Source organism: Podarcis liolepis, assembly GCF_965112155.1.
Source record: "Podarcis liolepis genome assembly, chromosome: 1".
NCBI lineage: Eukaryota > Metazoa > Chordata > Lepidosauria > Squamata > Lacertidae > Podarcis > Podarcis liolepis.
Window position 1 is genome coordinate 6,480,533 of NC_139554.1, and position 13,681 is coordinate 6,494,213.

Consider the following 13,681-nt stretch of genomic DNA (forward strand, 5'->3'; position numbering starts at 1 on the left):
CAACTGTTTAAGGTGGTATCACAGTGCTTTAAATATAATGTGTTCATGTGCCCTAAGATGGAGGAGGAGGAGGAGGAGGAGGCTGACAAGCCAGCTCCCTGGGCTGGTTGTAAGTAACAAGGCAGGTAGAATCATAGAATCCTAGAGTTGGAAGAGACCACAAGGGCCATCGAGTCCAACCCCCTGCCAAGCAGGAAACACCATCAGAGCACTCCTGACATATGGTTGTCAAGCCTCTGCTTAAAGACCTCCAAAGGAGGAGACTCCACCACACTCCTTGGCAGCAAATTCCACTGTCGAACAGCTCTTGCTGTCAGGAAGTTCTTCCTAATGTTGAGGTGGAATCTTCTTTCTTGTAGTTTGGATCCATTGCTCCGTGTCCGCTTCTCTGGAGCAGCAGAAAACAACCTTTCTCCCTCCTCTATGTGACATCCTTTTATATATTTGAACATGGCTATCATATCACCCCTTAACCTCCTGTTCTCCAGGCTAAACATGCCCAGCTCCCTTAGCCGTTCCTCATAAGGCATCGTTTCCAGGCCTTTGACCATTTTGGTTGCCCTCCTCTGGACACGTTCCAGTTTGTCAGTGCCCTTCTTGAACTGTGGTGCCCAGAACTGGACACAGTACTCCAGGTGAGGTCTGACCAGAGCAGAATACAGTGGCACTATTACTTCCCTTGATCTAGATGCTATACTCCTATTGATGCAGCCCAGAAATGCAGGTTGGGGGGCTGGCTGAGGGTTGGTGGAGTGGATCCCCATTTGCCCAAACAGGCCAGCTTGCACTGGCCAAGTCCTTTGCCCTCCCAATTTTGGGGAGCTTATCCGCCAAACTGATGCACGCCTCTTTCTCCCCAGGTGCCTCACGATCCTCTGTCGTCCGATGCAAGCCGGGAGCCAACTGCCCCAACACGCAGAGTGGCCTCCGCAGGCAACATTCCCCCTTGTCTGCCGCTGAAGATTCTGCTGCTCCCATTCTAGAGCTGCAGAGTCGAAGTCCCTCCGGATTTTGCCGGCACGGCAGAGGAGAGAGGCAGAACAGATCAGGTAGGCACCCCGTAGCCTGAGCGTCACGGCTTCCTGTTGTGCCTTCGGTACCAAAATAAAATTTGAAAAAAGCCTTCCCTGTCCCAACAAGGCATGAATAGTTTATTATTGATGATGTTAATAATAATAATAATAATAATAATAATAATAATAATAAAGGTAAAGGGACCCCTGACCATTAGGTCCGGTCGTGACCAACTCTGGGTTTGTGGCGCTCATCTTGCTTTATTGGCCGAGGGAGCCGGCGTACAGCTTCCGGGTCATGTGGCCAGCATGACTAAGCCGCTTCTGGCGAACCAGAGCAGCACACAGATATGCCGTTTACCTTCCCACCAGAGCGGTACCTATTTATCTACTTGCACTTTGACGTGCTTTCGAATTGCTAGGTTGGCAGGAGCAGGAACCGAGCAACAGGAGCTCACCCCATCATGGGGATTCGAACCACCGACCTTCTGATTGGCAGGTCCAAGGCTCTGTGGTTTAACCCACAGTGCCATCTGTGTCTAATAATAATAATAATAATAATATAAAAATAAGAATAATTGCATTTATATCCCACTTTTTTCTCCAAGGAGCTTGAGGTGGCCTCCTCATTTAATCCCCCACAAGAACCCTGTGAGGTAGGTTAGGCTGAGAGAAGGCAGTGACAATCTCAAGGTCAGCCAGTGAGCTTCATGGCCGAGTGGGGATTCAAACCCAGGCCTCCCAGGTCCTGATCCGAAACTCTATTTGCTAGCTCTCACTGACCTACGTATTTTGGGAGTGGCACAGCAGGGGAAGGAAGATAGTGTGAAGAAAGACACTCCGCTCTCTGTCCTCCATCCAGGCCCAGTTCAGAGGCAAATTCCAGCCAGGCAAAGACCCCTGCGGAGGGGGCAGAGAACGCCGAGGGGTGTGGTTTGGGGAGGGGTATAGCCTGCAGAGAGTCCCAAGGGCAAGAGGCCTGGAGGGCTGCATCTGAATCCTGGACCTGAGATCTACTACCCCTGAGTAAAGAAACTAACCCAAAATACGGTGGGCTCCCAGGTTGATTCGTACCCCTCTCTTGCGGATGGGTTGTTTTTTTGGCGGGTACGAAGGATGGCTGGTCAAAATGAGATGTGTCGTGTCACGTTGCAAGTTTGCAGCAAGCAAGTTGCATCGCAGAAGACTTCTCAAGTAGGACATATGAGCCCCAGGGACAGAGGTGGAGCTAAATCGGATCCCGGGGGCCTCTGAAAGGCAGTTCAGTTTTGCCACCGAAGCAGCGATGCTTTTTCTTTCATTCATAGGCAGAGAGAAGAGAACGAAGAGAGAAAACCAGAGGAAGGATCCATTTTTGAGATTGTTAAAAATTGAGAGTTGGACTGGGGGGAGGTCTTTTTGTTTGCTTTTTTGGAGGATATTTTGAGTGGCTGCCTGTGTTTTTTTGGGGGGGGGAGCGGTAGCGGGCTTTGATTCCTATGTTTTGTTTGTTTTTTGGGGGTGTTGATGTTTTATCTATTGTTTAGGGCGAGGAGGTTCAGAGTACAGTGGTACCTCGGTCTACGAACGTAGTCCATTCTGGAAAACTGTTCAACTTCCAAAATGTTTGAAAACTGAGGCGCAAAGGGAACTGAAAGAAATAACATCATTTACTTCCTGGTTTTCGGTGTTCAAAAACCGAAACATTTGGCTTCCGAGACACTTGAAAACCGAGGTACCACTTTATTGCCAGCTTTCATGCTGTGAAATGGGCGCTTTGTGGTGCCCGTGGCAGTTTCTTAGATTTCCAAATGTGCCCTCGGCACATTTTCAACGCCCCAGAAGGCTGGGGACCTCTGGCCTACTCCGACTGGGAGCAGTTTTCCAGGGCCTCCGGGGAGAGAAGGGTTTTTCTTGTCCCTTCAATCTGGAGACTTTTTCAACTGGAGGTAGCATCAGGGATTGAAGCTGGGAGCGCCACGCAAAGCATGAAGTACACCCACGTCCCGAACGGAAAGGAGTCTCAGTGGGTATTCATTGTTTGTTGTTGTTGTTGCTTTTGATCTGCAGGTGATACATAGTTGGCTGTCTCTCCACTCATGTGTGCTGCGTTACCTTTGCGTTGAAAAGAATATGGTGGAATAGCGAATTGACAACATAATTTTGCATAACGAATCACGCAGATTGCTTAAGTTGTGTAATTTCACCTGCAGCAGACGGCAATACGAATAACATCATTTTGGGCAAACTGTTTAATCGGACCTTGGGCCTCTCCAGGCTGGTGGTTTTGTGTGGCAACGTGTCTCTGAAGCGATGGTGATAATTCATTAGTGCTGGATTTATACAGTGGTACCTCGGGTTACAGACGCTTCAGGTTACAGACTCCGCTAACCCAGAAATAGCACCTCAGGTTAAGAACTTTGCTTCAGGATGAGAACAGAAATTGTGCAGCAGCGGCACGGCGTCAGTGGGAGGCCCCATTAGTTAAAGTGGTGCTTCAGGTTAAGAACAGTTTCAGGTTCAGAACGGACCTCCAGAACGAATTAAGTTCTTAACCCGAGGTACCACTGTACTGGACCGCCCACACACAATATTCTGCTTTATTAGTTGTTCGACACAAGATAGTATCGCCGAGGCAACTACAGTCATACCTTGGTTGATGAACGCCTTGGGACTTGAACGTTTTGGCTCCTGAACGCCACAAACCTGGAAGTGTTTGCGAACGTTCTTTGGAACCCGAATGTCTGTTCTGGCTGTTGGTATTGTGGCCCACCAGCCAATCGGAAGCCGTGCCTTGGTTTGCGAACGTTTTGTAAGTCGAACGGACTTCTGGAAGGGATTCTGTTTGACAACCAAGGTACATCTGTATCTGTAAACAAACAATAAATGTCCATAAAAATGGCAAAAGTTGTTTCTTTCCTAAATAGGTGTTATGTTAAACAATAGCAAACAGAATAAAAAGGGTTTACTTGTAACATATTAGTGGTTCAGTAGGATAGTTTTTGTGTGGACTCACTCAGAGCCTTCTCTATGCTCTATCCAAGCAAGGAGGACGCATCATCATCAGAGTTCACTGACATATGCTAGTCAGACGGAAAACACTCCAGGAGAGTACAAAGCAGGGTGGGTAAGGGGTGTGGCCAAGGAGGGGTGTTGCCTAGGGAAAGTTCTGGGGGCCAGGCAGACAGACCTGGGGGGCCACATTCCATTTCAGATTGCTCTTTGTCAACCACTTGGAGGCTTCTGGGGGAAGGAGCCTGGGGGAAGACTGCCTTGTCTCCTTGCCTTGAGGTCTCCTTTGGGGTGGTGCTGTGAAATATACTCAGAGTCGAGAGTGGATTTCATACTCTTTATTCAGCTCATAGTGGTGAGGAGGAATGAATGTTTCCCCAAAGTATCTGCTTTATATACATTATTTACACAATGGGCTGCACATGAATGGCTAATTCCAGAATTCTCCTGTAGGCCAATCAGGTTGTGGATTCACTTCCATCTGGAGCTGGATTGGGTGGCTCCTGCAGACCAATCATACTGCTGCATTATTCTAGGACCAATCAGACTGCTGTATTCTGGATCCTATTGTTCTAGGACCAATCAGACTGCTGCATTTTGGAGCCTATTGTTCTAGGACCAATCAGACTGCTGCATTTTGGATCCTATTGTTCTAGGACCAATCAGACTGCTGCATTTTGGATCCTATTGTTCTAGGACCAATCAGACTGCTGCATTTTGGATCCTATTCAACTCAGTACATAACATGCTGTGAATTGGGCTCAGAGGGTGAAGGTGAGGAAACGGTGACCGGGACAAGGGAGATGGGTTTGGTCAGGGAGGGAGGGGTCCATTGAGGCCATCTTGACTGCACCCGACACCCCTCTCCAAAAAACCACAGCAACAACCCTGGAATCAGCACTACGTACAAGCAAAGCAGCGGAGGGGGAAACAGCTGCCTCAGGCAGAGACGTATGGAAAACATACAGTGAGAGTGTTTGCCCCACCCAGGAACCATTCTGGGCCCAGGCATAGCACAAAAAGCCTTCTCTAGAGGCTTCAGACATTGGGGGCAGTCACACATAATGCTAAACCATGGTTTGTTCAGCAAACCTCAAGTCATCTCACAAAGAAGCCTGCAGCTTTTGCCTTGTGCCTCCATCGCAAGGCTGTCAGGCTCAGACGTAACAGCAAACCATCGCTAAAGTGATAGATGGTCTGCAGGTCATCAACAAACCATTGTTCCAGGTCATGGTTTGTTGCCAGAAAACACACAATCGTTCATCTACTGGGCTGGGTTCAGATGTCCAAACAAACAGCGTTTGGGCTAAACAACTATGGTTTTGCTTTGTGCATGAACCAGGTTACTAGTGTGAATCAAATTCCCAGAATTCTCTGGCCTGGTGATGCTCACTTTCAGTCAACAAATGCATCTGATTTCATTCCCTCTTTTCAATACCAGCTGTGTGGCCTGGGGTTCCTCCTTTCAGATATCGGAGGTGGTCTCGATCCCCCTTTAACAGTCACCGCTGCCTCTTTTTGCAGGGGAAGACGGGACCCAGGGCCACGGGGAGAATGGCAGCCAGGAGAGCCACGTGCAGACGCGGTGCGAGTCCTGCACGTCCACGTTCCTCAAGATTGTCTGGGGATTTCTGATCATCCTCTCCGTCTCCTCCTCCTGGGTCGGAACAACGCAGATTGTGAAAATCACATACAAGAACTTTGATTACCCGTTTTTCATGACTTGGTTTTCCACAAACTGGAACATTATGTTTTTCCCAGTATATTACTCCGGGCATCTTGCAACGGCGCAGGAAAAGCAATCTCCAATCAAAAAATTCAGGTAGGCCTATCATTTATTTCATTCCTATGCCACCATTTTCTCCAGGAAACTCAAGGTGACTGACATGGTTCTCCCCCTCCTCATTTAATACCCACAATGACCCTGTGAGGTAGTTAGGCTCAGTATACCTGAAGGAGCGTCTCCACCCCCATCGTTTTGCCCGGACATGGAGGTCCAGCTCCAAGGGCCTTCTGGTGGTTCCCTCACTGTGAGAAGTGAGGTTTCAGGGAACCAGGCAGAGGGCCTTCTTGGTGGTGGCACCCTCCCTCCCATCAGATGTCAAGGAAATAAACAACTATCTGACTCTTAGAAGACATCTGTTTAGGGAAGTTTTTAATGTTTGGTGTTTTATTGTGTTTTTAAATATTCTGTTGGGAGCAGCCCAGAGTGGCTGGGGCAACCCAGCCAGATGGGCGGGGTATAAATAAATTATTATTATTATTATTATTATTATTATTATTATTATTATTATTATTTATTGAGGCACTGGCTGGCTCAAGGTCACAACCAGTGAACGTTTCATGACTGAGTGGGGATTCAAACCCTGGCCTCTCAAGTCCTAATCCAGCACTCTAAACCACTACACCATGCTGGTTCCATTACGATGGCGAGGAGTCTTCCTGGGTAGAATTGATCGAAGGTCCATCTCTCAAGCAAACGCAAAGCTGGGAAGATGCTGGACTCAGGTCACACTTTGACATTTATTTTTTGTGTTTGTCCACACCCTGGATTTTAAGACTCCTGTTTTCTTTCCCTTGTGTGTGCAGGGAATGCAGTCGGATCTTTGGCGAGGATGGTCTGACGCTGAAACTCTTTCTTAAAAGGACAGCTCCCTTTTCTATTCTCTGGACTTTGACTAACTACCTTTACTTGCTGGCTTTGAAGAAGCTGACCGCCACGGACGTCTCGGCCCTATTCTGCTGCAACAAAGCCTTTGTCTTCCTGCTCTCGTGGATTGTACTGAAGGACAGGTTCATGGGTGTAAGGGTAATGACCTCCGCCATTCCCTCTCGTTCTCGTTCTCGCTCCCCATTGTGGGCAGGCCATGCGCCATGGTGGCTTTGTAGTGAATATAACCAGAAGGGGCATCAACTTTGGTAGAAATGGTTTTGGTGACCCCCAGGAGATTCTGAAAACCTTGGGTTGCATTAATGGGAGTCATTTTTATGGAGAAATCTCACCGTCAGGTCGCTCTTCCACAATGAAGGTCTCATAAATGTTGCCCTCTGGTGAGGAAACTGAGATACAACAATGGGGAAACTAAGCAACTAATAATATATATATACCGTATTTTTCGCCCTATAGGACGCACTTTTTCCCCTCCAAAAATGAAGAGGAAATGTGTGTGCGTCCTATGGGGCGAATGCAGGCTCCTTGGCTTCAGCGATAGCAACGCGAAGCCTCCGAAGCCTGCGCTCCTTAGGCTTTGCATTGCTTTCGCTGAAGCCAGGCGAGTCTGCTCTTTGAGGCTGGCGGTGGGGGAAAGCAGCGCTTCCCCCCACCGCCAGCCCCACAAGCTCGGGGGGCAGTGGGAAGGCACGTGACCCCTTAGCGCTGCTCCCCGACACGGCTTTGAGGCTGCGCTTCCCCCACCGCCAGCCCCACAAGCTGGGTCGAAAAGCCCACAGGAGCCACACGCTCTTTAAAGGCTGCGCGGCTTCTGCAGGCTTTTCTATGAGGTGGGGGAATTCCCCCACCTCATAGAAAAGCCCGCAGGAGCCGCGCAGCCTTTAAAGAGCATGCCGTTCTTGGGGGCTTTTCCCCAAGGAGGGTCAAGGGACTGACTGGCCATTTCAGTCCCTTCTCCCTCCTGGTCAAAAAGCCAGCACGGCTCCCGTAGGCTTTTGTGGGAGGTGGGGGAATTCCGCCACCTCCCGCAAAAGCAGGGAGAAGGTCTTGGAGTAGCGCACAGACTGCATGCAGCCTGCCTGCTGCTCCCAGTGCTGTGGCGGGTGTGTGTGTGTGTGTGTGTGTCATATTTTCCCCCTTGATTTCCCCCCCCCCTGAAAACTAGGTGCGCCCTATGGGCCAGTGCGTCCTATAGGGCGAAAAATACGGTATACAGTGGTACCTTGGTACTCAAATAGCTTAGTTGTCAAACAAATCGGCTCCCGAACGTCAAAAACCCGGAAGTAAGTGTTCCGGTTTTGGAACTTTTTCGGAAGCCGAACGTCCGAGTGCAGGAAGCTCCCTCAGCCAATCGGAAGCCGCGCCTCGGTTTTCGAACGGTTTCAGGAGTCGAACGGACATCTAGAACGGATCACGTTCAAGAACCAAGGTTCCACTGTAATACAAACTTATTTGCATGCAACCGGGGTTGTATCTTTCTTTAACTCCTCAGGAACACATTTTTAAGGAAAACTAACTGGAAGAATGACTGGTAAATGTTGGAGTGTAGACATTGCTAGTAGAATATCACCCTTATTATGGGGGGGGGGCAGAGGCACTCACCTGATCTCCCAAGAACTGGGTCCCTGTTGCTTCTCTGTAAAGACCGGGGTGGGTGTTGGTATTCTTGAGAGTGTATGGATCAGGGCCATTGTACAAAATGAAGAAGCCTTCCTTTTATCTAGTATTGATGCCAGTAAGGACACGGTGGGAAATATTTCCCTTAGAATTAATGATAGTGGAACAATTATGCACATTTAATAATAATAATAATAATAATAATAATAATAATAATAATAATAATAATATCTGGCCGGGTTTCCCCAGCCACTCTGAGTGGCTCCCAACAGAATTAATGGTAATAATAATTTTTAAAAATAATAAAACAAAAGACATTAAAAACTTCCCTAAACAGGGCTGCCTTCAGATGTCTTCTAAAAGTCAGATAGTTGTTTATTTCCTTGACATCTGATGGGAGGGCGTCGTTCCACAGGGCAGGTGCCACCACCGAGAAGGCACCCTTTTGGAAAGATTGAAGGATGTGTGCTGCAAGGGATTGTTTAAGAAGCAAATGCTACCCATCAGTATTAAAAGGAAAGGCTTTCTTTAATGCCACCGTTCCTGATTTCTATTTCCGTAGCACAACAAAGCCCCAAATGCTCTCCCAAAATAACCCGTACATCTTTTCAACTCGCGGCACCGTCAATTAATGTTTGCCTTCGCCAGTTAAAATTGTCCTCCCGACGGCAAATTAACTGAACGAAAGCTTTCGTGGGTTAATCCGTTGATTAAACCGATTTGAGCTTCCTGCTCCAGTGTTTATTCCATGGTTCTCTCTGTCCAATTTACTCTGCCCCTTAATGAACACACGTATAAACTAGAGGAGGCAGATAAGCAAACCGGTGGGATGAGCCGATGGAGGAGGATGCCTTCTTGTGCCGCGATGCAGAATGATGGAGCCGGGAGATCTTTGTGGGGAATTGCAAGGAGAGAGGGACAGTTGTACTCAAGATCAGCTTCTGGGCTTCCCAAGGGTATCTAGAATGCTGGAGTGGAGAGTGTGGCGGGAGAAATTTGGTTCCATTTGTATTTTAATATCTGCACTTCTCTGAATTTTGAGGTGCGGTTCTGCAGCCAAGGAACGTACAGGGGTACCTCGGGTTACAGATGCTTCTGGTTAAAGACTCTGCTAACCCAGAAATAGTACCTTGGCTTATGAACTTTGCTTCAGGATAAGAACAGAAATTGCACGATGGCAGCAGGAGGCCCCATTAGCTAAAGCGGTGCTTCAGGTTACGAACAGTTTCAGGTTAAGAACAGACCTCCAGAACGAATTAATTTCTTAAGCTGAGGTACCACTGTATGGGTTAAACCACAGAGCCTAGGACTTGCCAATCAGAAGGTCGGCGGTTCGAAACCCCGCGACGGGGTGAGCTCGGTCCCTGCTCCTGCCAACCTAGCAGTTCGAAAGCACGTCAAGTGCAAGTAGATAAATAGGTACCGCTCTGGTGGAAGGTAAACAGCGTTTCCGTGCGCAGCTCTGGTTCGCCAGAAGTGGCTTAGTCATGCTGGCCACATGACCCGGAAGCTGTACGCCGGCTCCCTTGGCCAATAAAGCGACATGAGCGCTGCAACCCCAGAGTCGGCCACAACTGGACCTAATGGTCAGGGGTCCCTTAACCTTTACCACTGTATACAAAAATGCATTTTTTTGTGAAAATACCATGTAAGCGTCTTCCCACAAACCCAGGGGTTATGTTCCTGGGAACCATGCGTATATGTGAAATCATATATGGTGGGGAACACCACCTAAAAAGCCTCTAAACCCTTGGAAACCCTTGAAAAACTCTTTTAAAAATCCACCGAACTCCACCACAGTCGCTCCCTCCAAACCTCCTTTCTCAAACTCCAACTCTCCCCAGGTCTCAAAGATCGGTGCACCAGGCTCCTGGAATTGCAGTTGCAAAGGCCCCTGCGATCGCTAGCTGTTTCCCCACACTTTTCGCACAATTCTTGCAGTTTCCCCGCTCTTTCTGGGCCATTCTAGCCCTTTACGCAGCTTTCTGCAGCTTTAAATCAATTTATTCGATTGTTTTGCGGTGCCACGCGTTATGCACGAGCTCAAGCGGGGAGACCGCCTGCACAAAAGGGCATTCTAGTAAGGGAAACTGCTTAGCAGAAATGTGTATGTTTGGAGAATGAATTTGCACTAAAATGCTTTCGAAGAAGGTTAGAAAAATTCATGGAGGCTAAAGCTATCGTGGCTGCTTCTGCTCTTCTTCTTCTTCTTCTTCTTCTTCTTCTTCTTCTTCTTCTTCTTCTTCTTCTTCGGTGATCCCTCATAGCTGAGTAAGATTGTCTTCCATAAACACAGTTTTAAGAATGAGTCCATAAGTGACTGTGGAGGCCAATTCTGGATCCACACGTCCTTCCACAGTGGGGACATTGGTGTCCGGGTGGGAATTGATCACAGTGAGGGTTTGGAAAGCATGCCTTCCTCCTAGCATGTTTCTGTTGGGATACTACCAGGGAGATAAAGTCCATCATGGCCCCCAAGCCGGCTGCTGGATGATCCATCGACCTCCCGTAGTCACGCAGTATGAGCTATTAGCGACACGAGTTTCCTGGAAATACCTTGCCACATTCCAGGGCTCATGCACACTCTTATCAGCAGATAATGCACAGCCAGAAGTCGCACTCAGGAAAGCATTATTTACAAACTTTTATTCAGCGTTGATCAGAACAAAGAAAGACATGACTGTCTGCGTCAGTGTCGACAGAGAGAGAAACGAAAGCAATAGCAAACATAAACATCCTGTGAAATACGCAGGCTGTGACACAAACATCCTGCTCCCTTTTAAGGTGGAACGGAAATATCCTAACAGTTTCTCCCTTTTGTCCTGAGTTCAAGTGTCTTCAAACCCCATGACACCTTTGGTAAAGGCTGTTCTCCAGTTGGAGCGCTCACAGGCCAGTGTTTCCCAATTGTTGGTGTTTATACTACATTTTTAAAGATTTGCCTTGAGAGAGTCTTTAAACCTCTTTTGTTGACCACCAGCATTACGCTTTCCATTTTTAAGTTGGAAATAGAGTAGTTGCTTCGGAAGATGACAATCAGGCATCAGCACAACAAGACCAGTCCAACGAAGTTGATGTTGAAGAATCATCGCTTTGACACTGGTGATCTTTGCTTCTTCCAGTACACTGGCGTTAGTTTGCCTGCTTTCCCAAGTGATGTGTAACATTTTTCGGAGACACAGTTGATAGAATCTTTCTATTTCTCACCCAAATGACAGTATGCTATCATAAATAGGCAAGTGACAAAGATGTAGTAAGATCTCAGAGGCTACCTGCACAGTCGAGAAACACACACCAGCAACGTAAGGTTCCCCATTCACACTGTGTACCTTACAAAGTCCTTGATGAGTACTCTTCTCGCCCTGTTAGCCCCCCAAACCGTCATTCCTTCATCCATTGCAAAAGACCAATAACAGAAACAAATCTGGCTTGGGAGCAGCCTTGCCCAAATTGCTTTTAAATCTAAAATATCCTTAAAAATCATAGAATCAAAGAATCGTAGGGTTGGAAAGCTACACCAAAGAGTTATTTAGTCCAGCCCCGCAAGGCAGGAATCTCAGCTAAAGCATCCATGACAGATGGCCGTTCAACTTCTGCTGTCAAACAGCTCTTACCGTCAGAGAGTTCTTCCTGAAAAAGTCCCTTCACCGAATTTTATGAAAAGAGGGGATGTGCTATTATTATTATTATTATTATTATTATTATTATTAATAATAATAATAATAATAATAATAATAATAATAATAATAATATTTTATACCCCGCCCATCTGGCTGGGCTTCCCCAGCCACTCTGGGCGGCTTCCAACAAAACACTAAAATACAGTAATGCATCAAACATTAAAAGCTTCCCTAAACAGGGCTGCCTTCAGATGTCTTCTAAAAGTCTGGCAGTTGTTGTTCTCTTTGACATCTGGTGGGAGGGCTTTCCACAGGGCGGGTGCCACCACCGAGAAGGCCCTCTGCCTGGTTCCCTGTAATTTGGCTTCTTGCAGTGAGGGAACCGCCAGAAGGCCCTTGGCGCTGGACCTCAGTGTCCGGGCAGAACGATGGAGGTGGAGACACTACTTCAGGTATACTGTTACCAAGACAACCCCCTTGTTGTCCCCATAGTCCGGGTGGGGTGGTGGGGTGTCCCAAAATGGGCAGTGGGGTTACCAGGGTGACTATCAGACTTTGCAAAGCTGGTATCGCAGGATGAAGTTCATCCATTTCGCTGAATGAATTAAGCTGAATAGTTTCAACTGGATTTTGAGGAAACGTGCAATTAATTGTTACTGTTCTGAATTTTATTTAGCCATTACCTTCCTCAGGGAGTCCTGCAAAGCACTATTCCATTATGGTGGTCTGTCCCCACTCAGAGCCCCCTATTCAGAGGGAAATTAAGAGAGAGAGAGAGAGAGAGAGAGAGAGAGAGAGAGAGAGAAATTAGTTTCTGGGCCCAATTCAACGTGCTGGTTTTGATCTATAAAGCCTTAAACAGCTCAGGACCTCAATACCTCAAGGACCACCTCTCACCATAGGAACCTACCCGGATCCTAAAATCATCTTCTGAGGCCCTTCTTCATGTGCCTCGTCTCCAAGAGGTCCAGGGGGTGGCAACACAAGAACAGGCCTTTTCTGTGGTGGCTCCCTAGTTTGAGAATGTTCTCCCCAGGGCGGCTTGCCTGGGGCCTTCCTTATATATTTTTAGGTGCCAGGTGAAAACATTCCTTTTCCACCAGGCGTTTGGCTAATTAACATTATATTCCCTTTTAAATGTGGGGGTTTTTTGAGGGGGAGGTTATTGCTGTGTTCATATTCTTATTTTTATTAAGTATGTTGTGATTTTTTTTTACGTTGTGAACTGCCCTAAGAGCTAAGGATGAAGGCCGGTATGCAAATTTAATGAACAAACCAACCGACAAACCTCACAGCATCTCTTTCCGAGTGACACAATTGCTCTAAATTTCTTTCTTTGTGGATTACGCAGATAGTTGCTGCAATCATGGCCATCACTGGAATCGTCATGATGGCGTATGCAGATGGTTTCCAGGGCGATTCGATTATCGGGGTCGCGTATGCCGTTGGGTCTGCATCGATGTCGGCGCTGTATAAGGCAAGTCCTTGCACACTTCCTTGCTATCTTAATACTTTGAAGGAAGAGAAGAGCAAAATTCGACCTGCAGGAGAGCAAAGCAAGCTCTCCATGATGTGAAGGCCCCTTCCTTCCTTCCTTCCTTCCTTCCTTCCTTCCTTCCTTCCTTCCTTCCTTCCTTCCTTCCTTCCTTCTCTTCTCTCATCTGATTTACATTCTGTGCCACGTGCGTCAGGGGAAAGTTACGAGGGAGATAATTACTTTTGTGGCCCACCAAGGAATCAGCTTGGCTTCCCTTTATCGAGTCTTAATG

The 13,681-nt window shown here is 47.5% G+C and overlaps 1 protein-coding gene across 4 annotated transcripts in view; it reads left to right on the forward strand.

Annotated features, from left to right (window-relative positions):
• Positions 1-13,681, forward strand: part of SLC35F4 (solute carrier family 35 member F4) — a 152,747-nt gene that overhangs the window by 132,676 nt on the left and 6,390 nt on the right. For 2 of the 4 annotated variants that reach the window (XM_083515454.1, XM_083515455.1), the window contains exons 2-5: positions 861-1,049; positions 5,529-5,826; positions 6,594-6,813; positions 13,264-13,389. In XM_083515454.1, coding sequence (XP_083371580.1) covers positions 861-1,049; positions 5,529-5,826; positions 6,594-6,813; positions 13,264-13,389 — 833 coding nt within the window. The remainder of the gene's footprint in view (positions 1-860; positions 1,050-5,528; positions 5,827-6,593; positions 6,814-13,263; positions 13,390-13,681) is intronic. The other 2 variants (XM_083515456.1, XM_083515457.1) reach the window with 1 other exon arrangement.